The sequence below is a fragment of the Peromyscus eremicus genome, chromosome 20, assembly GCF_949786415.1.
Source record: "Peromyscus eremicus chromosome 20, PerEre_H2_v1, whole genome shotgun sequence".
Taxonomy (NCBI): domain Eukaryota; kingdom Metazoa; phylum Chordata; class Mammalia; order Rodentia; family Cricetidae; genus Peromyscus; species Peromyscus eremicus.
The window spans coordinates 64,472,196-64,498,608 of record NC_081436.1 but is presented as its reverse complement, the minus strand read 5'-3'; the positions used below and the strand labels follow the sequence as shown (position 1 = coordinate 64,498,608).

Below are 26,413 nucleotides of genomic sequence, written 5' to 3'. Positions count from 1 at the left end.
ACAGGTCTTAACCCCTGTGTAGGTGCTGAGACTTAAACCTGGGTCCTCTGCAAGAGCAGTTGGTGGTCTTATCCACTGAGAGACACCTCTCCAGCCGTCTGTTTAAATTTCGAGGATTTAAAGTCAGTGTTTAACTACTTTTCTAGGCTGTCCTGGAGGAAATGAAAGCATTGTGTCAGTGTTCAGAACCCGTCAACTCAAGTGTCTGTGTTCCTGAGCCGCTCCTGACAGCAGCCCAAGAAGAAAGCCAGCCTGAACTAGCTGATGACAAAATTGGCAAGAAAAGAAAAAGGAAAGACGATGGAGAAAGTGCTAAACGAACTAAGAAAACGATTGGTGATGGTACTAGAGACCCGTGCCAGCCACGTTCCTGGGTCTCCGCTGCCACAGGGATTGTCATCAGGTAGGAGCTGAGTTCACTGGGACACTCCGTATAGTTTCAGTGAAGACCTCACTCCCCTTTTTCCTTTTGGTTTTCAAGACAGAGTTTCCCTGTGTAGCTCTGGCTGTCCTGAACTCAGAGATCTGCCTGCCTTTGCCTCCTGAGTGCTGGGATTAAAGGCACATGATGCCTGGCTGACCTGTCCTGTGTGCTGCCCTGTCTGCTATGACTTGTCCCATTGTCGCCAGTGGTCTAGACATCCTATGTGATCAAGTTTCCGTTTCATGGTTTCCTCAGTGATTTGACAATGGAGATGAACAGGTTCCGGCTGATCGGTCCTCTTTCCCACTGCATCCTGACCTCGGCACTGAGGGCTGCTCCTCTACACACAGTGAGTAAATAGGACTGTCTGCTAGTCCATCAGATTTGTGAAACCGAACATACAATCTGATAACCCTGGGTTGTCCCTTAAACCTGCATTTCCCAACTTGTTTTTGTTAATCAAGTTTTTTTTTTCTTTTTAATCTTTCACTTCTAAAAGATTAAATCTCAGTGGGTACGATAAAGTCAATTGACTTATTTTGTTTTGTTTTGTTTTCCGAGACAGGGTTTCTCTGTGTTACAGCCGTACTTGTCCTGGAACTCACTCTGTAGACCAGGCTGGCCTCGAACTCACAGAAATCAACCTGCCTCTGCCTCCCGAGTGCTGGGATTGAAGGCATACACCACCATGCCTGGCTAGCCAACTGAATTTTAATTTATAGACTATTCTTGTGGGTCTTATAGAAGGTAATCTCTCCTCCATAAAAATCTCTGAAATTGTATGCCAGTTTTGTTTTTTTCCTTCTGCTTCTTTCTTTTTCCTTCAGTTTTTTTTTTCTTTTAGTTTGGCTTATGACAGATTTTTTGGAAAGCTAAACATGTCTACTGAGCACTTCGGATCAGAAGCAGGGATGATGTTCCTTTGTGTTCTCAAGATTGGTAGCCACCAGTCACATGACCCTATTGAACACTTAAAATGTGACTGAATGGCTGAGATACTGAATTTGTACCTTTATTTAATTTTAACTAACTAAACATCAATTCAGGCGGCTCTTTGTAGCTTGTGGCTGGCTGCCTTATAGACAGTGCTGGTCTAGAGCCTCAAGTATGATTAGGAGTCTCCTTTTGAGTTCAGATCTTGTTTATTTTCCATTCCAGTCAGTTGACTTAGCACTTGACCCTCTCAGGTTGACGTGGGCAAACGTGGTGATCAGGCTGGACAAATGTGAGCTTTTAGAAGGAGGGAGGCCTGAACCCAGGACAGCGGCCCCCCCATCTCCTTTGCCTCCTCAGCCTCTGCTGCTGTCTCTGCCTGGAGTCTGGAGTGGACTTTCCTGTGTGATTGCCTTCCTAGGATGGACAGTGATCTTTGACCGTTTTATTCATTTTTGTTATTTTTGTCGATGGAATTCAGGCCCTGTCCATGCTAGACAAGCAGTCGTACTCAGCCCTGAGCTATGTTCTAAGCCCAATTGATTCACTGCTTGTTGAGATAAGAAAGTCTCAAGTAGCTTCTCACTTTATTGAAGGTAGAACTCGGATCCTGTAGTATGTATGGCCTGTGTCATTTGGACTTTTTTCTTTTGGTTTTTTGAGACAGGGTTTTTCTGTGTAGTTTTGGTGCCTGTTCTGGATCTTGCTCTGTAGACCAGGCTGGCCTCGAACTGAAAGAGATCCACCTGGCTCTGCCTCCTGAGTGCTGGGATTAAAGGCGTGCGCTACCACAGCCAGGCAGTCATCTTGGACTTTTAATCTCTCCTTTGCCTTTTAGCCATGCTGGCCTTTCACGTTCTAGATTGTGTCTCTTCCAATTTTCTTGACGCATACCTATTTTCTTTCTACCTGTTGAGCATTCTGTTGTGCTACTCTTGGTTGGGCTGAAATTTCCTCATTCTTCAGTTCCAGCCTGTCGCATCCCATCTGTGTTCCCTCTAGAACCCTTCCTTGTGCCCTCAAGTTAACTCACCCCCGTTGTTCCCTAGCACCCTGCACATTTCCTCAGCTCACTAGTATAGCAGTAAGATATACATATAGTATATAGTTCTGGTGTTTATGTAACATCTGTGTCTCTCGTTGGCCACTGCGATTCATGATGGTAGGCAGGCCCGGTCCTTAGCACAGTGCCTAGCGTACAGAGAAGGTCTTCCATGTGCTAATAAGTTATGGAGTAAAGATCTGAATTCAGGCTTGGTTCTAGAGCCTGTCCTCTAAACCACTTAGCTCTGCTCCCTGTGTTCTGTGAGGTGAGTGGCACGTGTCTTACAAGTTACCACTTTAGGGTCCAGGGGAGTCTTTGAGCACAAGTCATGGCTCTTGGTTGTCACGTCTGTCCTGTCATGCGTCTAGTACTTGAGATACTCTGGAAAACTTGAGATACTCTGCTCCTGTGTTTATGCATCTGAGCCAGTGTTGCTAAGAGTAGTGCAGTGGTTTGCTTGAGGTTTCTCTGGTTTGCTGAGAAAGGAGCATTTTATTGCTTAAATTAGAGGTGAAGGTGGTGAGAGTCAGAGAGGGCCAGTGCCTTTGTTGGACGTGTGCACAAGAAAGAGTGTGACAGTGCTTAACTAGTGTCTTTGGAAAGCATGGGGGTATTTCTGGATATGTGAAATCTCTAATTAGAGTGTTTAGTCTGGTAGGAATTGCTATCTTTACAGTTGCATCTTTACCACGCTCCTTGTGTCATTCTCACGCCCAGAAATACTTACAACCATGTTACAATGTAGCAATTATTAGGACTGACTCACCACAGTTACTAGGCCTGGCTCATCATTTTCCTGCTGAGGAGTTCTTGTTTCCCAGGGAGAAGAGGATGCAGAGGAGACACCCCATCACTGGTGGAGTAATACTTGCAAGAGCTCTGACGGCGTTCTCCTTCATCAGAGACAAGAAGCGGTGTTTCAGTTGTTGGGAGGTAGAAAGAGGGAGTATCTGGTGTGCTGGGGAGGGAGGGCGATGGGTCAGGAGAGCAGTTTGCAGGTGGCTCCTATGAGTAGTCTCGGTTTTATCGCACCTTTATTTGTTGTGATACAGCTAGAGAGCACGTCAGAAGCCCAGAGTCCAAGATTAAAGCCTTGCGCTCACGTTCATGAAATAAGAAGGTTGTTCGTATTCTAAATAACTAGCACTCTGAAGTTATAATAAGTGACCAAGCAGCTACTAACCTAACGTCTGTCCTTACTGCCCCTCATATGCTTATAGCTGATGGAGAGACATATGCGTTCATGTTGTAAGATAATAACTTATGTCCTTTCAATTTTATTTTGCAAGAAACTTTATTTTTCAAGTGTTAATTTATTTTCCAAGCATATTAGTGAGGAAAAGGTGATATATATTTTAAAATAATCACCCCAAGAAAATAGCTTGATTGGAAAAATCTGAAAGATTTCAAAATATAAACAATATTGTATTAATATGTATTGTGACTTTTTTACTTAGAAACTTTTTATTACATTTGTTTGTTTGTTTGTTTATTTGTTTGTGTGTGTACTCGTGTGTAGAGGTCAGAGGACAATGTGTGGAGTCAGTTCTTGTACTCACAGGGATTAGTCTCAGATCATCAGACTTAGCAGCGAGTGCCTTTACTCCCGAGCCATACATATGGCCTGCCCTATGTGAGCCTTTCTGTGAGCTTGCTCTTTATGTGTCCCTTCTGTTTCCGCTTTGTTGAAGGGATATCATCACCAGCGGAAATTCCTGCAGGTACTATTCTGGGATTGACAGTTAGGGATCCGAGAATCAATTTGCCCCCACAGCGGTCCAGAGCTTTGCCACATCCGGACAGATACCAAGGTAACGTGCTTGCCATGTTCCCTGTCAAGCTCTCAGGTCCCATGAGGTGTATGTCAGGGGACATGGCTCTTTAGGGAAGTGTAAACCACACAGCTGGCTGCTGAAGTGTGATGTTTATTTTTTCCAAAGTACTCTGTTTTCAGTATCTAAAGTGTATCTCTCTTTATTCTCCCAAATGCCTGGAGCTTCACAATTTAACTGTGAGGAAGGGCTGTGCACCGACAGCTGGTCTTGTGCTCTTTGGAAGCCTCTGTCTGACCATACAGATGATCCAGGTTCGAATCCTGGCAAGGCCATCCCAGGTGCTGAAGTATCAGACCACATGGTTTTGACAGAGTAGAGGGGCCCAAGAGAGCTACTTGGCTGGGAAGGTGGGTTGGGGCTGGCCAAAGTTTTAAACTGATCTGGGATTTGCTGAAGTTGTGATGACGTCACATTGGATTCACTGTCATTTGAACACCATTAATTAAGGGAGTAAACTAGCTTGTGAACTTTGGGAGAAAAACACTTAAGTATATGTCATAACAACTTCACAATTTTGTTTTTAACCTCTCTACATGTAGTTAGATAGCTTACTAGGGACCAATAAAGACCCTGTCAGAGCTCCACATAAAAGGTGCCGGAGAGGATTTGAAGACACAGGTAAGTTAGTGACTGGAGCCTAAGACTTCGTTGCTGCTGCTGTCTTGTTTAATGCGTATGGTCTAGTGAAATGTGGAAGCTGGAGTGTCTCCTGAGAATTACGAATGGAGCTGTTAATTACCTCAGAGCCACAGGTGAACTCCGCATCCCTCTGGCTACCCCTGTGCATCTTTGGCACTTCTAACATCTTTTCTAACAGGTTTAACATGAGTCGTCGGTTAAAGGAAGATTAAAGTCTGTCATAAAAAATATGATTCAGTTTCCACTGTAAAATTCATCATTGTGTTATACTTTGATGTGGATTTCATTACAGTTTGGTTTTTTTTTTTTTTTTTTTTTTTTTTTTGCTATTGTTTTGTTTTTTGAGACAGGGTCTCACTGGGTACCCCTGGCTGGCCTGGAATTCCCTATGTAGAGCAGGCTGGCCTTGAACTCATGGAGCTCTGTCTGCCTCTGCCTCTGAGTGCTGAGTTCATTAGACCTGTTTTAAGTACTGTAATTCCTTTGGAGATAAATTTTATTTGATGTTGAGCTACATAAAGAAGTATACTTTTGGGTTGGGGATGTAGCTCAGTAGAATGCTTGCCTAGTATGTGAGTGGCCCTAGTTCATTCAGTCCCTAGTTGTTTTGAGATAAGGACTTGCTATGTAGCTATGACTGGCCTGGAACTTGTTATATAACCCAGGCTGGCCTTGAACCATGTCAGTATTCCTGCCTCAGCATGCTGAGTGCTTCGATCGCAGGCAGGAGTCAAAATGCCTGGCAAGAAGTACACTTTTCACATGAATTAGTTGAATTAGTATTATATCATTATATCTTGTCTAGGAAGGTAAGTCAAAACGAAGTGTAGAGGTGTACTTTGGTGGACTGGGTCAATTAAAAGATCAATCCTTAGAAGGATCTCAGCATCAGGACAGCTTACACCTAATTCCTTGACCTAGTGCAGTCTGACAATATCAGAAGTTGTTCTCTGCCTGTTTTGACTTGAACAACAACAATAGCAAAATCAATTCAAATGTCGCTGCCTGAAAAGAAGAGTTTGCCTATCTGGGGTAACCAGCTCCTTGTTTTCTTGTATAAACTGCGTCTTGGGCACCTTTTAAAGGAAAAGGTTCCTAGGAGCCTGACTTCTCATGCTTTGAAGAGGTTTGCCCGAACATTTGCCTCTTAAGAGTTAATTATTAACGTGTTTTTATAACACTTTTCTACTTCATTAACAGAGCAGTTTATTGTGTAAGTATTGTGTAAGAATCTCACCTTTGAGGTGAGATTCTAAAATACCATCTGAGGCTGGAGGTGTAGCTCGGTGATAGAGTTCTTACCTAACAGCACACAGCCCTGGGTTCAATCCCAGTACTGGAAAAATAAAAAGAAACTCTCAAAGCACATTTGTGCTGTATGTTCTACTTTATTTACTGTCTGTAGCAGTTGGTGATGTGCTTTGATAGATTATTTAAACTTGTCCCTGCCAGAGAAGAGCTTGCTCTAACCTCAGCCTTGGAAGCAGGAAGTGTGGCTCAGTGGCAGTGAATATGCCAAGTGTATGCGTTGTAAGCATGCACTCTGGCTCCCCTGCACTCACTGGCTAGCAGCAAACAAACCAAAGCAAAAGGGAAGAAAGAAAACACTGAGCAACACTGTATGTGTAGGCTCATTTTAAAGATGTCTCTTGAAATACTCTGTGGCTGTATGTTCTTGCCATACTACCAAAGCCATGAGTCTAGGTGCCTTAAGACTGGCAGGTGGTGATGGGGGCTGGAGAGATGGCTCAGTGGTTAAGAGCACCGACTGCTCTTCCAGAGGTCCTGAGTTCAATTCCCAGCAACCACATGGTGGCTCACAACCACCCGTAATGAGATCTGGTGCCCTCTTCTGGCCTGCAGGGACACATGCAGGCAGAATACTGTATACATAATAAATAAAATAATTTAAAAAAAAAAAAAAAGACTGGCAGGTGGGCAGTCAGCATTTCCTTTTCCAGTGCTCGTGATATGTTCTAGCTGTGACTTCCAGTGCTTGTGAACACTCTTACAGCACAGGGCAGCTGTGACTTCTAGTGCTCATGAGTACTCCTGCAGCACAGGGCAGCTGTGACTTCCAGTACTTGTGAACACTCTTACAGCACAGGGCAGCTGTGACTTCCAGTGCTTGTGAACACTCCTACAGCACAGGGCAGCTGTGACTTTAGTGCTTGTGAACACTCTTACAGCACAGGGCAGCCGGGGACTTGAGGAGCTCAGTTTAGGGTCATTTTACACAACTCTTTCCGCTTCTGGGAAGAAAAAACTAGACATTTCAGCTAGAAGCTGGCCTGTCCCTAATACAGTGAGTTGAAGGCTGCAGCTTCCTTCCCTGCTAACCCTCATTTTTCACTGTCTGTGGTTTTGCCTATTCCAGATGTCATGTGATTGGACTCATTCAGGGGGTAGCCTTTTCAGATTGGCTCTTTCCCTTGGTGAAATGCACTCAAGTCCTCCTCCTCCGTCTTTGTAGCGCATTCCTGTTAGTCCATCATCTAGAATGTTTGAAGATGAGCTGGTGCTTTCCTGTGCCTTTGTTCCTGAGAATTCTCCCTCTTGTCTACAACTCAGTCTGAATACCTCAGTTCCACCTGTCAGGTCTGTGGTGAGCTCCACAGGGCGGCATTCTGGGTCAGCCAGGACTGTTTGGGGATGGGACTGCTGGTCCTACACTGGCAGCGTGGCCTTCCCTGGCACTCAGCGCTGCACCTTAGACCTCACTGCTCAGTCTCCACGAGGAAGAGCAGTTTACAGACGCTGGTGCAGCTCTCTGCAGCTTTCTTCTCAGGCCTGTTCATCAGTTTAATTGTCTCCAGCTTTGTTCTCCCCTGAAGTCTGTCACGCCATTACCTAGTCCTTATTTTCCCAGGCAGCAGACCCACACAGGTATGTGCTTTTCAGTGAGTTTCTGTGTCGGTATTTTGGAACAATAGCCACCCCCCTCCATTGTTTTTTAATTCTTCAGTCTAACAAAATTAGAGTTGAAGGACTTTTTTTTGTCGTGTTTAAGTGACTGCGTGTGGAAGTGTCTTGTGTCAGTGTAAGTTCAGCGTGGCTTGCTCAAGAGACAGTACAGTCCACAAATATCACTCACCCTAAAGGAATGGAGAGGTGTGTTTTACAGACAGGAGCGACTAGCCCAGTAAGTTAGTTGTCAGAGAGCCGAGGGAAAGGGTAACAGAAGGTGTCATTGTCTTAAATTCAAGGGGCAGCTTGCAATTGTATTGTAATTGTATTATATTGTATTATAAATTATAAAAATATATAATATAAATCGGATTATGTAAATATAATTATATTACATATAATTATATTGCATTATATATTATAATTGTATTATAATTTTATTGTATTACAATTGTATTATAACAGTGTGTCTGCACAAAAGTAAATATCAAAGAAAAATGCTTATTAGCTTTTGTTATTTCATGGACTAGGAAACCAATTATAAGAATAACTTGGTTTTTTGTCTTCTAGTTCAGTAAATGCCTGTGAAATACTTTCCTGTCACCACAGTCTGCAGCATTAGAGTTTGATGGAATGAAAGTGTGGTTTGAAGGCTGTTCCTTTTCCCTCTTAGATAATGAGCAAGTTAGACAGCTGCTTCTGGAGGGTGTGCCGGTGGAGTGTGCGCATAGCTTTATCTGGAACCGTGATATCTGTAGGAGTGTCACAGAGAATAAAATCTCAGACCAGGTAACTAATGTGCCAGGATTACTGGTAAGCTCATGCATGAAGGGGAGAGTCACTGTTTTAGAGACCCTACAAAGTGATCTTATGTTTCACAGAGTCCCATGTACTTATTTAAATATTCATCTCCCCCACCCCCCCACTCCCAGACAGGGTTTCTCTGTGTAACAGTCCTGGCTGACCTGGAACTCACTCTGTAGACCAGGCTGGCCTCAAATTCACAGAGATCCACCTGCCTCTGCCTCCCAAGTGCTGGGATTAAAGGTGTGCACCACCACTGCCCGGTTATTTATATATTCTTTACTGTGATACTTGGAAATTTTTTTTTAAAGAATGATTTCTAGAAAAAGATCTTTTCCTGAAGTGAAAAACCTGTGGCTTAAATATGTTTTCTTTGCTCTTGTTCCTCTTAAATGGTCTGTCTTTAAGTTCACAATGATTGAGCTCCCACCAGAGCCAGGAATTGTGTTAGATACTGAAAGATGACTAGGGTGTTAGGAAGCCTAAGGAATGCCTGGGACACTGAGGCTGGCTTCCTGTGTGAAGGCGCTGATGTTTGAACATACTCTCAGATGGGAGCTAGACTTCTTGGGGCCAGGGTCAAGGCTGCAGTGGGGAAGGGGGTCAGAAGTAAGAACAACACGTACAATGGCCCAGGCCTGAGCCTGTTCACAATCCCTGGGTGGGGCAGGAGCTGGGAGTTAACAGTGGACAAGGGAGAATGCTGAAGGGACACACAGGCTAGAGTGTAGAGGCCCCAAGGCATTCTGAAGATTTGGACCGACCATGTGGGTTTCACTGGTTTTAAGACTGGCTATGGCGTGACTGGCTTTCACTAGCAGTGTGCGGAGGGAAGGTTAGACTGAGGTTGTGCATGGGGAAAGCTGGGGAGAGGACTGTGGCCAGATAGCTTTGAAAGAAACACATGTATGTAAAATAGCTGAATGTGGAGAAAGAAAGAAATATACCACATGACATGGTGGAGGTCTGCATTGTGCAGAAACTGGAGTAAAGGGAACACATTTCCAGGGGATAAAATGATGAGACTTGGTGGTTACCAGAAGATGGAAATGGGTATCTGTACATTAGCTCCTAACATTCTAGTTTGACTCCAGGGTGTCAGCTGAAGGAGAGCCAGAGTCCTGTTGACTGGTTCACTGTTGTGTTCCCAGGTTCTTAGCACATAAGAGGCACCCAGTAAATATTTGAATATGAACGATGAGCTCTGGGGTTTGTGGTATCATTCAGTTAGATGGGGATTTGGAAGAGGATCATGGGAAAGGCGAGATGTTTGAGAGGCAGTGCACATCTCAAGAATGAAGTCTTAAGAGACAGGTCTTAAATTCCTGGTGGGAAGCTGGGGGCTAAAGGGAAAATAGTGTGGAATGAGCAGTAAATATACAGGTGGTCACAGAAGAAGCAAAAGTGAAAGCTCAAGGCTTGAAGAGTGTTGGTGATATCAGTCAGCTGAGGAACAAAACTCTAGCTGCACACCTCTGAACTCAGCACACATGCCTTTCCCCTCCCGAGCATCTTTTCACATCTTCGAATGAAATCTGAAAGGATGCTGTTCACTCCTTACATTGCATTTGTGCACACACTTTATAGTGTCTTCTATTATTTTAATAATTCAGACCTGCTAAGAAATCTTCTCAAGCAGGGCGTTTTCTCCCAATTGCTCATCTTTGAGAAGTTGTCATTCATTTTTTTACTATTTTACTTAATGATAACATATCATAATCAAAAGGGATAGAGTATCAAAGTGTAGAATTAATTTTGATATGAGATTAGCAGAATGAACATATGTAAGTTAACTTTGAGTCTTCTGGTATACCCCAGCCCAGAGAGCAAGTTTAAGATAATTTGGCCTGTGTGTAGAGGAAAATCTTTATAGAAAGGATATTTTTACTTATACTGGCTCATGTTTCCTTATTCAGAGCCTTTTACGTTCCCTTTTAAAAGAATATTTAACTTTTAAATTTGTTCCTATAGTGATCTAGAAGATCTAGTAAGATGATCTAGAAGATCTAATAAGATCTAGAAGGTCTAGTAAGGTCTAGAAGGAAGATGTAGAAGGTCTAGAAGGTCTAGTAAGGTCTAGACGGTCTAATAAAGCCTAGTAAGATCTAGAAGGTCTAGTAAGGTCTAAAAGGTCTAATAAGATCTAGAAGGCCTAGAAGGAAGATCTAGAAGGTCTAGAAGGAAGATCTAGAAGGAAGATCTAGAAGACAGTGGCTGTTTGTATTGACCTTTTTCTTCTCCTTTAGGATTTAAACCGGATGAGAAGTGAATTGCTGGTGCCAGGGTCACAGCTTGTTTTAGGGCCTCATGAATCCAAGATACCTATACTTTTGATCCAACAGCCAGGAAAAATGACTGGCGAAGACCGACTGGGCTGGGGAAGTGGCTGGGATGTCCTCCTTCCCAAGGCTTGGGGCATGGCTTTCTGGATTCCATTTGTAAGTTGCCTTTTGATTTCAGCTAATAGTTGCAGTATTTAAAACACAGTGATTAGCACCTTAACTGTACAGCTACTCTTGATATTTGCATATGTGCTTACTTTATGTGTTGACCATCCACCTGTCTACCCTTGTCCCACATACTCTCCCCAGGCACACCCTAGTAATGAACAATATCAAGTTTTTGAAGTAGAATGATTTTTTAAATAGCAGTAACAATAGCTGGGCAGTGGTTGGTGCACACCTTTAATCCCAGCAGAGGCAGGCAGATCTTTGAGTTCAAGGCTAGCCTGGTCTTTAGAGTGAGTTACAGGACAGACAGGGCGGTTACAGAGAGAAACTGTCCTAAAAACAGGTAAAAAAAAAAAAATGTTAACAATAATACTGCATTTATAACTTGAATAAATTTGTGAGCTCAGCTTTTACAGAAGTATAGAGCATACTGTTGTGGTTTTTAAATGCTAACTGTAAGCATATACTGTTTCTATTTCTTTTTTTTTTTTTTTTTTTTGGTTTTTTTGAGACAGGGTTTCTCTGTGTAGCTTTGCGCCTTTCCTGGAACTCACTTGGTAGCCCAAGCTGGCCTCGAACTCACAGAGATCCACCTGGCTCTGCCTCCCAAGTGCTGGGATTAAAGGCGTGCGCCATCACCGCCCGGCTTCTGTTTCTATTTCTTAACTGTCGCCAACATTTTTATTAAAATCCGTGTTGTGTGTATTTTCTGGTTAGTTTTTTTTTTAAGTATTAATTTGCTAGAGATAGTAAGAGACATTCCAATGTCAGACTGCTAGATTCATGCAGGTAGTTAATTTTTGGCAATCATGCCTATTGTAAGGAGCATTCTGTTAATGATTTAGGAAGGTTTTTTGTGTTTTTTTTTTTGAAGTTGTTCCACTTAATTTTTTTTATTAGGGATTTTGTGTGTGTGTTTGTGTATTTGTCTGTTTTCTCAGTAGTGAGAATTGAACTGAAGGTCTTAGGCAAGCTAGGAAGCACTGTATCACTTAGCTACATCCCCAGATGATTAGGCATCATTTCATTCACATAGAAAGGATAGGTCCTCATGGACTGAGGGGCTCTGCACCCTTTGCCTGCCATCCACTTAGGAAATTAGGTATACAGACTCACCGGCGTGCTTCATGTCCCTCATACCTGTCTCCTTCAGGTTACACAGTTAGGATTTTGGTGTTTGTTACCTCCATGCATATCTCATACCTTTATCAAATGCTTGTGTCTCTGTAAAGTACATGTTTTTTATCTATATGCCTTATTGTATATATGTTTCTGTAACCTGTTGTATTTACTGGGTATTGAGGTTTTTTCATGTTGATTTAAGTCCCATTCATTAATTTATACTACTGTATGGTGTTTGGTTATGGGATTATCTTTTTGATGTGTTTTTTGCTTATTTCTCACTTCCCATACAGACAGTTAAACAATTTCACTTCAATTTTCAATTAGTAAACTGACAGGGCCTCTTGACGTTTCTTTTAGATCTACCGAGGTGTAAGAGTTGGGGGGTTAAAAGAGGCTACAGTGCATTCTCAGTATAGAAGGTCACCTAACATCCCAGGCGATTTCCCAGACTGCCTTGCTGGGGCTCTGTTTGCTGAAGATCAAGCGAAGGATCTTCTAGAAAACTATAAAAGGTAAGGAAGGAACTACTCTTCGAGTCTCTGTCCAGGGACAGGGGCGCCTGCGTGAATGGTCTGGTGGCTTGGGGGTCGCTGCAGTAACCCTGTGTGTAGTGTGAGCTTCCTCTTGAGTTAGTTCTCTTACCAAGAGGTGGCTAGGAAGAAGATGCTGTAGCCAGGAGCTCCCCTGTGGCCTTTTGAGGCCCTGGTACATCCCTTCTCTTGGTTACTTTCTGATTTGAATGATGGACATCTGAGCTGCAGACACAAATTTCAGACACTTGCTAATAGATCTTACCACCACCCCCATCTCCACTCTTGTGGAAATTGTGCTTTAAACAACTGATTTTAGAAGGGTACTGATTTATAAAGTTTAATGAAACCATGGAGGTAGGTAAAACACTTTAAAATGGTACAGTTCTGCCATCCAAACAGACATGCGCTGTCTTTAATATTTTAGTATTTATTCTTGTCGTCTTTTTCTTACCTGTCTTTCATTGGAAATGGGTGAATGGGGGCCTTCATTTCTGTTATATAGAGAAGTCCAGGTGAACCACAGGAACCTGTATTCCCACTGAATTGCAGGCTTCTGGAAGCACAGAAACTCTGTCTCCTGTGTGGTGCCTGTGGGTCCAGCCATAGGTGGTGTGCACCAGGCCTCACTAACGTTTGTTCTTTGATGAGTGAGTGGATAGCTGAATGTTACAGTGGCTTTGCTGGGAGGACCGTGAGGGCTGAGGTGGGAATCCCTGCTCGTTATCACAACCACAGACAGGCAGGGGCCTGGCTGGTGCTCTAACCATTTGTTGAATGATAGACTGATGAATGACTTAGTGGCTAAGTTGTGACTTGATCCTGCATCAGCTTCCCAGCAGTCAGGTGCTGTATGTCTGTGTACCTCCCAGACTGTGTAGTTGAGGGGCCTGTAACTAAGAATATTTATTTTTCACTATTCAGACTCTTTCATGTATACTCTCCAAAGGTGCACAATTTTCTTTAAAAAAAAAAAGGTATGATTTACACTATTTTGAGACCTGGCCTTTTCATTTAATCATATATTGTATTGGTTTCCCCATATCAATAAACAGTGATCATAAACCAAATGTTGGCAAACTTTTTTTGTAGAGGGCCAGATGATATGCAGTTTTGGCTTTGTAGACTCTTGGTCTCCATAACAAGGTCTCTACTCTGCTGCTATGACAGGGAAGCAGCCGCAGATGACATGAACAGATGTGTAGTGGAGTGCCAGCCAGGGCTATCTATGGTCACTCACATTTGGAATTCATAAATTTTCACTGTCATACAATGGGATGATTTTACTTTTTCAATTATTGAGACTATGAGAATCATTCTTAGCTCCTGGGTCATATAAAAACAGATAACAGGCCTAATGGGGGCCGTTCGTGAAGCTTGCCAGCTCTGGTGCAGGGTGGAGCTTGGAGGGACTCTGTAAGGTTGCAGCGTGGATGTGCTATGTTTTATCGGTGGCCTTCTAGGTTACCTCTGTTTTCTTGTCCTGTAGTTTGAGACACTTCTCCCTGTATGCATCTCTATGTATTTGTCTAAATCATCCACTCATCTATCACATATTTGTTTCAAGCATACTATTGAATCCACCACCACTCTAGACACCGTGGCTCTCGAAGGCACAGGGTAGACTTAAGTCTGCCCCTGACTTTTTGGAGACTTTATTATTATTATTATTATTTAGAATAACCAATGTTAATTTCTTTACTTTTTAATTTTTTTGATAATTTCATATTCATATCCGCTACCCCATTGTCCTCTCATGTCCCACCCCCAGTCCTACTGACACCCTTCTTCCCAAGTCTTCCTCTTATTTTCTTGTCCTTTTTTGTTTTGGATTTTTTGGGTTTTTTTTGGCTCACTGAATTTAATTAGGGTTGTCTGTATGGGTATGGGCTATTTACTATGGAGCATGGGCAGCTTAACAATGGCTACACCATTGAAGAAAATGACTTCCCCTTCCTGGGCAGCTACTAAGTGAGTAGCTCCTGGGAGAGCCTGGTGAGCCCTTCCCATATCCCTGCTGGAGTTTTGACAAGCTTGATCTTGGCAGGTCTTGTGCAGGTAGCCTCTGTGTGTCCATGACTGGTGTGGCTGTGTCCAGAGGACAGTATTGCATGGTACCCATCTCCTCCTTCAGTTCTGTGTCTTTCTGCACCACTGTTCCCTGGACCTTGGAGGGGATGAGGCACATGTCCTATTTATGGCCAGGCACACAATGGTCACTTATTCTCGGTACTTTGGCAAGTAAGACTGCGCATTAATTGCCACCCACTGCAAAAAGAAGCTCCTTTGACCACGGCTGAGAACAGCACTAGTCTATAAGTGTAAATGTAAATATTTAGAAAGCAGTTTGACTACAGGTCCATTTAGCACAGTGTTTCTCAACCTGTGGGTCAAGGGCTGACTTTCAGATATCCTACATATCAGATATTTACATTACGATTCATACAACAGCAAAATTACAGTTATGAAGTAGCAATGAAAATAATTTTATAATGCTTATGTCACCACAGCAGAGGTCTCAGCATTAGGAAGGTTGAGAACCACTGCTTTAGCAGAACATCAGTAGTTTGATTCTTCCCAAGGACCTATGGTTTACAGTGAAGCTTCTCCCTCATTTCTGACCTGGTGTATCCCTGCCACCCTCCAAAACACAGCATCACATTGGTTTCCTTGCATCCTTCTAGACACACCGTCTGTACACATAAGTGTGCAGGCAGAGTCTTTACTCATCTTTAGTTTACTTGTCAGGTCAGAAGTGAGGGAGGAGCCTTGTAAATCTCCAGGGATAGCACTGCCCAACCCCAGGGGCACCATGGATATAAAACTCAGGATAAGCCCCGCAGTACTGCATTTGGTTTTCAGAGGTCCCACACATTTGTAGATGTGTTATCTATTTAAAAACCAAAGATCGGGCACGGTGGCGCACACCTTTTACCCCAGCATGGGAGGCAGAGGCAGGTGGATCTCTGAGAGTTTGAAGCCAGCCTGGTCTATAATAGTGAGTTCTAGGGATGCGAGGACCCCCCCCCCCCCCACACACACACACAGAGAGAGAGAGAGAGAGAGAGAGAGAGAGAGAGAGAGAGAGAGAGAGAGAGAGAGAGAGAACAACAACAAAACAAAAAAGACCGAAGAAACAAAAGGAGCTTCACGAGCAGGGTTGGTGATTCCTTTTTATACTGTCTTTGGGGAGGCTTTTGTGTGTGTGTCTTATTTGGAGATGTGCTATAATGGTCATGGCTGTTTTAATTCTCTACTCTTCAGTTGTTTAAAATTGATTTCCTTTTTTAATTAGACGCCCTCCTGCCAAAAGGCCCAACTATGTTAAGCTGGGCACGCTGGCACCTTTCCGCTGTCCCTGGGAGCAGCTGACTCAGGACTGGGAGTCCAGGGTTCAGGCCCAAGAGACAGCTAGTATAGCCTCCACGCCTTGTGCTCAAGACCACCCAAGACCACTTGGAGTTCCTCGTGTCGCTGAAGAGATCTGTCAGCCATCTAACGAGGCAGGCATATCTGAACACCAGCGCCCGAGGCCAGAAGTCACAGGCTGTCCAGCACAGGCAGCCACTGAGATGGTCCTAGAGCAGAGTGCCAGTGAGAACCCTGCTGCTGCCGCCGGTGGCCAGCTCTGTGTTCTTAGGTGAGTGTCAGCAGCTGCCACATCCATGGAGTTGTTTCCTGTGTTGAACATGCTTGGGGGTGCGAAAGTTACCCTTGTTCCTGGATGCTCCTTGGTGACTTTCTAAAAAAGAGAGCCATTTTTTTCATGGTTGACAGAGGGCCTAGGAAAACAGTTCAGTATTTGATTTGAGACATGGAACTCACTGATGAGATGATTGAAAATACTGTCCTACACCAAGTGACCCTGATTGGCGACAAGCCTCTGTTCTTGGGAATTGCATGGACGTGGGTGGGCCATCAGTCCTGTGGGAATTGTGTGGACGTGGGGTGGGCCATCAGTCCTGTGGGAATTGTGTGGATGTGGGGTGGGCCATCAGTCCTGTGGGAATTGTGTGGATATGGGATGGGCCATCAGTCCTGTGGGAATTGTGTGGACATGGGGTGGGCCATCAGTCATGCGGGAATTGTGTGGACGTGGGTGGGCCATCAGTCCTGTGGGAATTGTGTGGACATGGGGTGGGCCATCAGTCACATGGGAATTGTGTGGATGTGGGGTGGGCCATCAGTCCTGTGGGAATTGTGTGGATATGGGATGGGCCATCAGTCATGCGGGAATTGTGTGGATATGGGATGGGCCATCAGTCATGCGGGAATTGTGTGGACGTGGGTGGGCCATCAGTCCTGTGGGAATTGTGTGGACATGGGGTGGGCCATCAGTCCTGTGGGAATTGTGTGGATGTGGGGTGGGCCATCAGTCCTGTGGGAATTGTGTGGACATGGGGTGGGCCATCAGTTATGTGGGAATTGTGTGGACGTGGGGTGGGCCATCAGTCCTGTGGGAATTGTGTGGACATGGGGTGGGCCATCAGTCATGCGGGAATTGTGTGGACGTGGGTGGGCCATCAGTCCTGTGGGAATTGTGTGGACATGGGGTGGGCCATCAGTCACATGGGAATTGTGTGGATGTGGGGTGGGCCATCAGTCCTGTGGGAATTGTGTGGATATGGGATGGGCCATCAGTCATGCGGGAATTGTGTGGATATGGGATGGGCCATCAGTCATGCGGGAATTGTGTGGACGTGGGTGGGCCATCAGTCCTGTGGGAATTGTGTGGACATGGGGTGGGCCATCAGTCCTGTGGGAATTGTGTGGATGTGGGGTGGGCCATCAGTCCTGTGGGAATTGTGTGGACATGGGGTGGGCCATCAGTTATGTGGGAATTGTGTGGACGTGGGGTGGGCCATCAGTCATGCGGGAATTGTGTGGACATGGGGTGGGCCATCAGTCCTGTGGGAATTGTGTGGATGTGGGGTGGGCCATCAGTCCTGTGGGAATTGTGTGGACATGGGGTGGGCCATCAGTTATGTGGGAATTGTGTGGACGTGGGGTGGGCCATCAGTCTCGTGGGAATTGTGTGGACATGGGGTGGGCCATCAGTTATGTGGGAATTGTGTGGACATGGGGTGGGCCATCAGTCTCATGGGAATTGTGTGGACGTGGGATGGGCCATCAGTCCTGTGGGAATTGTGTGGACGTGGGGTGGGCCATCAGTCCTGTGGGAATTGTGTGGACGTGGGTGGGCCATCAGTCCTGTGGGAATTGTGTGGATGTGGGGTGGGCCATCAGTCCTGTGGGAATTGTGTGGACGTGGGTGGGCCATCAGTCCTGTGGGAATTATGTGGATGTGGGGTGGGCCATCAGTTATGTGGGAATTGTGTGGACGTGGGGTGGGCCATCAGTCATGTGGGAATTGTGTGGACGTGGGTGGGCCATCAGTCCTGTGGGAATTGTGTGGACGTGGGTGGGCCATCAGTCCTGTGGGAATTGTGTGGACGTGGGGTGGGCCATCAGTCCTGTGGGAATTGTGTGGATGTGGGATGGGCCATCAGTCATGCGGGAATTGTGTGGACATGGGGTGGGCCATCAGTCCTGTGGGAATTGTGTGGACGTGGGTGGGCCATCAGTCCTGTGGGAATTGTGTGGATGTGGGGTGGGCCATCAGTCATGTGGGAATTATGTGGATGTGGGGTGGGCCATCAGTCATGCGGGAATTGTGTGGACGTGGGTGGGCCATCAGTCCTGTGGGAATTGTGTGGACATGGGGTGGGCCATCAGTCCTGTGGGAATTGTGTGGATGTGGGGTGGGCCATCAGTCCTGTGGGAATTGTGTGGACATGGGGTGGGCCATCAGTTATGTGGGAATTGTGTGGACGTGGGGTGGGCCATCAGTCATGCGGGAATTGTGTGGACATGGGGTGGGCCATCAGTCCTGTGGGAATTGTGTGGATGTGGGGTGGGCCATCAGTCCTGTGGGAATTGTGTGGACATGGGGTGGGCCATCAGTTATGTGGGAATTGTGTGGACGTGGGGTGGGCCATCAATCTCGTGGGAATTGTGTGGACATGGGGTGGGCCATCAGTTATGTGGGAATTGTGTGGACATGGGGTGGGCCATCAGTCTCATGGGAATTGTGTGGACGTGGGATGGGCCATCAGTCCTGTGGGAATTGTGTGGACGTGGGGTGGGCCATCAGTCCTGTGGGAATTGTGTGGACGTGGGTGGGCCATCAGTCCTGTGGGAATTGTGTGGATGTGGGGTGGGCCATCAGTCCTGTGGGAATTGTGTGGACGTGGGTGGGCCATCAGTCCTGTGGGAATTATGTGGATGTGGGGTGGGCCATCAGTTATGTGGGAATTGTGTGGACGTGGGGTGGGCCATCAGTCATGTGGGAATTGTGTGGACGTGGGTGGGCCATCAGTCCTGTGGGAATTGTGTGGACGTGGGTGGGCCATCAGTCCTGTGGGAATTGTGTGGACGTGGGGTGGGCCATCAGTCCTGTGGGAATTGTGTGGATGTGGGATGGGCCATCAGTCATGCGGGAATTGTGTGGACATGGGGTGGGCCATCAGTCCTGTGGGAATTGTGTGGACGTGGGTGGGCCATCAGTCCTGTGGGAATTGTGTGGATGTGGGGTGGGCCATCAGTCATGTGGGAATTATGTGGATGTGGGGTGGGCCATCAGTCCTGTGGGAATTGTGTGGACGTGGGTGGGCCATCAGTCACGTGGCGTGGTGATGCCACAGCTTCCCTTTGCCATGAGCGCTGCCGTTGGTGCTCCCGTGGGCTCAGCTCCGCTTCTCAGCGTTCTGTATGTGCTCCCGTTTTGAATAGTGCTCCTGCCTCACCTCCTTTAAGATTCTCGTATCCTTCTTTCTCCTCAAACTCTCGTCCTCTTGCTTTGGTTTGCTTTAATTTGCTTTGATTATAATCCTAAGGTCTATCTTACTTTCCTGTAAACCTTATTTATTTTTTCTGCCCTAATTCTGAAGTCTCTGCTTTTTCAGTGTGGCACATTTTTTTAGTTTTTCAGAATGGCGGGCACATGAAAAGAAGAATGTTAGTTATAAATACATTGTGTGCTTTAAATGGTTTTTAATTATGATTTTGTATGTCTCTTACTTCGTGTAGGAGTAGGAAATTACTAAGGCAACTCTCTGCTTGGTGTGGGCCCAGTTCTGAGGCCAGGCGGGCTCCCCGCGGAGGCCAGCAGGAATTGACCAGAAAGGCCTGCTTGTCCATCCTGGATGATTTCCCCAGAGCCCTGGTGTGGGTCAGCCTGTCCCTGCTCAGGAAGGGCAGCCCCGAGCCTCGCACCATGATCTGTGTCCCATCCAAGGAGGACTTGCTCCAGCTCAGTCAGGATCAGTGTTTCCATGGACCCCGGGAATCCAGACACAGCGATCCATTTAAGAGCCTGATTCTGAAAGAGAAAGAGAAGAAGAAAATGGAGAAGAGGCAGAACCGAGAACACGCTGTCTCCAAGGGCCTGGCCGCAGGGGCGCCTCCAACTGGACGGGAAGCTCTGATACAGGGGCTGTGGTCAGGCCCCCTCCCAGGACTAACCTCACACTGCTCTAGAGTCCTCCTGGGCTTTGTCACACAGGGAGATTTTTCTATGGCTGTTGGCTGTGGAGAAGCCTTAGGGTTTGTTAGTGTGACTGGCTTGCTGGAAATGTTGTCCAGCCAGTCGGCAGCCTCAAGGGGCCTGGTGCTGCTGCGACCGCCCACCTCTCTGCAGTATCGGTTTGCAAGAATTGCCATTGAGGTGTGAATTCGGGTTCACAGCCTGGTTGGACATGAATTATAACTATTTTTGTCAAATCCCACAGAGTCCTGGCAGTCTTTGTCTTCTGTTTTAGAATACAATGTGCAACTGCTTGGAAACAAGAATTAAAATGATATAATTATGTGGATGATGATCTGTTTACCTTATCCTAATAATCTGAGTGTTTCTGTCTTTTCCTGTACTGGGAATATGTTTAATTCTTTAACATGCTAGTTGAACACTTTGTATTGAAGTATTGTGCCCGCCTACCCCCATCCCCCCTCAGCCCCCACCCTCACCCCTGCACACACACTGTTTCTGTTAGGAACAAAAAGCTGTGAGGTCTCTTTGAAAAAATTTCAGTCATATGGTATGCAGCTATGACTGTTTACAAGTTTTTACTCAAGAGAAGACTATAGGGAACTGGGGCATAGCTCAGTGGTCAAGCTTTTGCGTGGATGAAGCCCCAGGTTTAAGCCTAGCATCAGAGAGCCAAGGAGACAGGAAGACATTGTAAGTGCCTAGCTTCTGCACATGAGACTCAGGCTGTGTGGACTATGCTCAGTTATATCCTGGTGACCTGAATATCTTATTCCATAAAGAATTCACAAGTTGGTGCCAATTTTCAGGGGGACTGGGTGTGTGACAAAATGTGTTGAGTCTATGGTATGAGCCTTTGATTGCTTTGTTATTTTTTTTTTTAAACACTATGGAAATACACTTTTGATGAGATGGTCAATGTTGCCCGGCAGATGCGGCACCAATCTTTAGCCAGAGAACATTCTGGGACTCTTAAGGAGACCTTGGTTACTGAACAGTTTGTGGGCTGTACTGTGGATGGCTGCCATCCTCATGACATCAACAGTGGTGGAATGCCCAGCTATTTAAGAAGTAACAAGAGAAAATACTTCAATAAAAAACCCACCTGATTAGCCAGTGATTGTGGCACACGCCTTGATCCCAGCACTTGGGAGGCAGAGGCAGGTCGATCTCTGAGTTCAAGGCCAGCCATGACTACACAGAGAAACCCTGTTTTAAAACAACAAAACTCATCTGATTAAAAAACAAACAAACAAACATTGTTTTTGCAGGTGATTTCTCAAGGCCATGAAGGTTTGTTTTTCAGATATGTTCTGTTAAATATGATTATCCCCTTCCCCTCAAAAAGAACTCAAGGTCAGGTTGGTTTAAGATACTTTAAGTTAAGCAAAAACTTTTTTTTTTTTGAGAACATTCTGTAGGATTAGTTAGTGAAGACTTCGGGACACACAGCAGCTCTCAGCAAGGTGATGGGAACAGTAGGCCACACCTGTGCAGTCAAAGTGTTTGTAAGCAAATCCACGAGAGTCTGTTGAAAGGGTGTCAAGGATTCATTAAGATATAAAATGGGGAGAAAATGCACTCAAGGATACAGAACAGAGTAAACAGCCTCTGTGGTCCTCCATTCTGCCCCGGGGTGAGGGGAACCAGCAGTCGGATCTCCGACCACCATCAGAGTCTCACAACTCAACCCCCTCTGCTCTTAAGGAGTCACATTACACAAAAAGCCATGCCCTAGGGTTTGTACCCCCAAAGCCATTGGCGGAAGGAACAAATTCCCACAACCCCACCCCCTTTTTTTCTAAGTAAGAAGGTTCTAAACCTAATATAAAACTATATACAATAAGAAAAATTATCAGGTATTATCCAGGAGAAAGAAAGGGTAATAACATAACCTATCCTGAAGGATCTAAATCTTGTACCTGATATGCTCTTAGCTAAGATATGAGAGTATTGTAACTATAACTAGCCTGGAACTCCATCACCTGAGTAGGAAGTGCAAGCAAGCAACTTCTGAAACATGCAAGGAATGACAGAGACAGCTGGCTGCCTGGACAGTCGCCCAATGTTTCTCTGCAATGTTGGGGTATCTACTTTTGGCCACAGGCCTAGAATATCTGACAGATCATTTTCAGAAGCAGGAAATTTTGAAAGACCATCTTACCCTGTCTTGGCAAGGTTCAGCAGTTGCTTTTGCTTGTGTCCTGCTTGTCTGGATTGGACAGCATGCTTACTGTCAGCAGCCGGGGCAAGGGCAGTGCTATGCCCAACAAGCCATTTTTTTTGCCGAAAAGAAGACAAATTCCATATGGAGTGTCTTCAATGCTCAACATCCTCTTGGGAGTAGATTGGTGTTGTCAGGAGCAATCATGTCTCACATCAACAGAATTCTAAGTTATTAAAACATTTAAATGCCATATTCTCTAGGTCTATGAAGTATTTGAAGATTGCCTATCCATCTGATACATAATATATATATATATATATCTGTATATCTAGGAAACCTAACTAACATGACTAAGTATGACAAGCATGGGTGACTTGACCTGTAATTCTTGCCAACCTAAATAGCTTAAAGACTAAGGCTTCCCATTATAAAAATAAACAACCTGTAGGCAGATGTACGGTATAAAAACAATGACCTTGAATTTGTGGCAATATACAAAAATACCTTAATCAGAGGTAGAAATCAGAGTGCAATACGACAACAACATCCTTAGTATGTATCAATATATAGACTATCCTAAACAGAAATAGAACATACATACAGTATGACAAATATAATTTTACATTTGTATCAATATACAAAAATACTTTAAACAGAAGTAGAAACATGTACAATATGACAAGTATGGTTTCATGTTTATCAATATACAGATTACCTTAAAAAAGTAGAAAGATAATTTTACATTTGTATCAATATATAAGAATCTATACCAGTGCAAAGCCATTGGCAGAACAAATTCCCACAAGTATTCACTTGAGGTCTTGAAAGGGGGCCGGAAGGAGCCCTATGGGTGCTCCTCAGTAAGTGCTCATTCGGGCTTTCACAGGAGAGATCTTTGACACGATGGGTTGGAAAAAAGACCACAGGCCTTACAGTCGAAACTGGACCACGGAGATAACTGGTGTTTCTCTCCCACCAGCCTCTTTCAGTGCCCAACTCCAATGAGCTGAGAAAAAAAGTAACGTAAGTGGTGTCTGTAAACAGAAAAATATCACCTGATGTACAGTAGTAGTTAGTGAACCGTTGTACGTTCGCTTTCTAGGCTGCCTGCCACTTTGTTGCTTAGTGATTTCCATGGCAAGTCTGAGTGTGCCGTGTGGCTACCCAGCTGCACTCTGCTCAGCACTCTGCCTGCTGCCCTTGTCCTGGGGACAGGGCACATTAGCGGTCACTGCTTTGTGGGTGATAGGTCAAAGAGCCGTGTGGTGAGAGCTCAGACCAGCACTTCCCAAATGTATTCCTGGAGTGCTGGTCCTGGGAAAATGGTTCCTTTACCAAGTAAATCTGGGAAGAGCTGTATTCCATTCAGCTTCCCAGTGCTCATCGCATAGCGGAGACTCTGCAGGGAAGAATTCTCTTCAGGATCTTCCCACCTCCCGCATCCCTGTTGTCCAGGGGACACACGTTTTCTGGAATATTCTTTGAAAAAATAATGGACTGTCAGGGAGATCCAGCTCTGTCAAGAAAAAGACTATTAGGATGGCTGTTCTCTATAGCAAGGGAATTGATTACTAGAGTCATGCAGCTTCGGGATAAGTGATATGGCTCCTGTTCTCTTATTGAGGGAGCAATGATGTCAAGGTCCACAATTGAAGTGTGTTCAAAAAGTTCTAAGCTGAACACTCAGATCAGTTACACATGTAAGACACGGAAGTAATTCTGGATGATTTTACTTTCCATTTTTGGGAGAGGGTGTGTGTCATTGTATAGTCCTGTCTATTCTAGAACTCTGTGTAGATCAACCAGGCTGGTCTTGAACTCAGAGGTCCAACTGCCTCTGCCTCCTGAGTCTTGAGACTAAAGGCCTGCGTCATCATTCCCAGCTTCTGGGGGAATATTCTTTAAAATATTACATGATGTGATGGTTAGTGTTAATTTCAAGATCTGGTCAGTTTGGAGACAAGCCTGCAGGCACACTTGTAAAGGATTGCCTAGGTTAGCCTCCAGGTGTGCCTGTGGTGGGGGGTTGTCAGGTTAACTGAGGTAGGAAGACCTGCCCACATAGGCCATGGTGGGATCCTGGACTTTATAAAAAGGAGGAAGTATCTGAACCACAGCATTCATCCTTCATCCTTCTTCCTGGTTGTGAATGGGATGTGGTCAGAGCCACAGCATTCATCCTTCATCCTTCTTCCTGGTTGTGAATGAGATGTGGTCAGATGCTTCAAGCTCCTGTTGCCTTGACTTCCCCAGCGCAGTAGACAGTGCCCTGGAGCTGTGAACCAGATAACCCTTTTCCCCTTTAGATTGCTTTTGTCAGGGTAGTGGCGGCAGCAGGAAAAGAAGCAGACTGAATGCCAGTGACTTAGAGAGGGAAGACAACAGCAGTAACACACAGCTTTTGGTGGTTTGAAACGGGGTCTCCCTGTGTAGCCCTGGCTGGTCTGGCACTTACCGTGTAGCCCCAACTTGGCAGCAGTTTTCTTTCTTTTTTTTTTTTTTTTTTGGTTTTTCAAGACAGGGTTTCTCTGTGTAGCTTTGCGCCTTTCCTGGAACTCGCTTTGGAGACCAGGCTGGCCTCGAACTCACAGAGATCCGCCTGCCTCTGCCTCCCGAGTGCTGGGATTAAAGGCGTGCGCCACCACCGCCCGGCTGGCAGCAGTTTTCTTGTCTCAGCCATTGATAAGTATTTTTAAAAATCCCCTGGTTAGTGGGTAACTCCGCCAATGCAATAAGCCAATTCAAGCCGAATTAAAAGTCCAGATTTAATGAGCAAAGCGTTCCCGAGTGATCTCAGGGGAAGAAGAGAAACCACGTGAAAGGTTTATGGACCAGACTTTAAATACCCTGTAGGTGTGGTCTTGAGGAGCTCTGGGGGAGGAGCTTCGCTTGGCAGGTTTTCTGAGTTCAGGGTTTGGAATGGGGCCCAAGCTGGAGATTCCCAACATCCCAACCTTTTTGCCTATATATAGGGGCCGCTTCAAGTCTGGCTACTTCTTGCTGGCAAGGGATGATATGGAGAGGGAGGAGTTGGGACAGTGAGCTCATACTCAGTGGAAGGTGTGGGTGAAGAAGCATTCAGTTATCCTGGAAACTGTCATCCTGGAAACCTCAGGGATCTGTTTCTTGAGGAAGCAGAGAAGGCAAATTGCTAGAAGAAAAAGATTATTAACATTGGCCCTCTGAAGGGGGTTAGGCATGGGAAGAGTGAAGACTGCCAGAAAGAATGGAATGGAGATGTGCCCTGGTTGTACAAAAGAGATAAGGGTGAATGAGCCAGACTCAGGAGCAGATATGCCCTTGAGTCTGGAGAGGTGGTACCAACACTGATGTCCCAGGAGCTTAGGGGGATGGTATGCCAAACTGGGGGATGATGTGTTCCAGGAGTACCTGAGCCATCACATCTGCTGTTCCCCTGGAGGTGGGGAGTGCATCCATCCTGTAAAGGTGTCAATAAAAGTTAAGAGATAACAGAACTTTTTATGAATGGGCATGTGGGTGAAGCCAACCTGCCAATACTCGCCTAGTTGGTGTCCTTGAGCTGGTGCACGGGCTGATGTATCTGGAGGGCCCCCTGCAGGTTGGCCTTGGCACACAACTGGCAGGAGGAGTGGACCCATCTAGGGACTAATCCACCGGGCCAGATTCCTTGATACAGTGGCAGATCTCTTTGCCAGGAATATGCAGGAGTCTGTAAGACAGCTAGAACAGATTTACATCTTGGTGCCATAGCAAAAAGCCTCTATGCAAAAAGCTGGGACAGTAAAATCCACAGAAATTTAAGAACTTCTGAAAACTGTTTGTAGTCAGTGCTCTATCAGTTTATCTGAACCTCTGATGTTACACCTGAAACCTATTTATCCTGTGCCATGAAGCCTGTGGATGAGGCAAACCTTTCTGCATTTTTAACAGGAAATGTAACTAATGAACTATTGAGTTACCCGGGTTGTTGTAGGCTTGGGGAGTTCAGGGGAGAGCTGTTAAACTGGGCAAATCTGTCAGTACCCT

At 45.4% G+C, this 26,413-nt stretch overlaps 1 protein-coding gene across 1 annotated transcript in view; it reads left to right on the top strand.

The window, feature by feature from the left end:
• The window catches only part of Pop1 (POP1 homolog, ribonuclease P/MRP subunit), a 28,848-nt gene extending 8,344 nt beyond the window's left edge, over nucleotides 1-20,504 (top strand). The window contains exons 7-15 of the mRNA XM_059247824.1: nucleotides 147-403; nucleotides 680-773; nucleotides 3,224-3,335; nucleotides 4,094-4,213; nucleotides 8,457-8,572; nucleotides 10,834-11,025; nucleotides 12,520-12,674; nucleotides 15,988-16,332; nucleotides 19,782-20,504. Coding sequence (XP_059103807.1) covers nucleotides 147-403; nucleotides 680-773; nucleotides 3,224-3,335; nucleotides 4,094-4,213; nucleotides 8,457-8,572; nucleotides 10,834-11,025; nucleotides 12,520-12,674; nucleotides 15,988-16,332; nucleotides 19,782-20,424 — 2,034 coding nt within the window. The 3' untranslated portion in view covers nucleotides 20,425-20,504. The remainder of the gene's footprint in view (nucleotides 1-146; nucleotides 404-679; nucleotides 774-3,223; nucleotides 3,336-4,093; nucleotides 4,214-8,456; nucleotides 8,573-10,833; nucleotides 11,026-12,519; nucleotides 12,675-15,987; nucleotides 16,333-19,781) is intronic.
• Nucleotides 20,505-26,413: the final 5,909 nt, after the last annotated feature.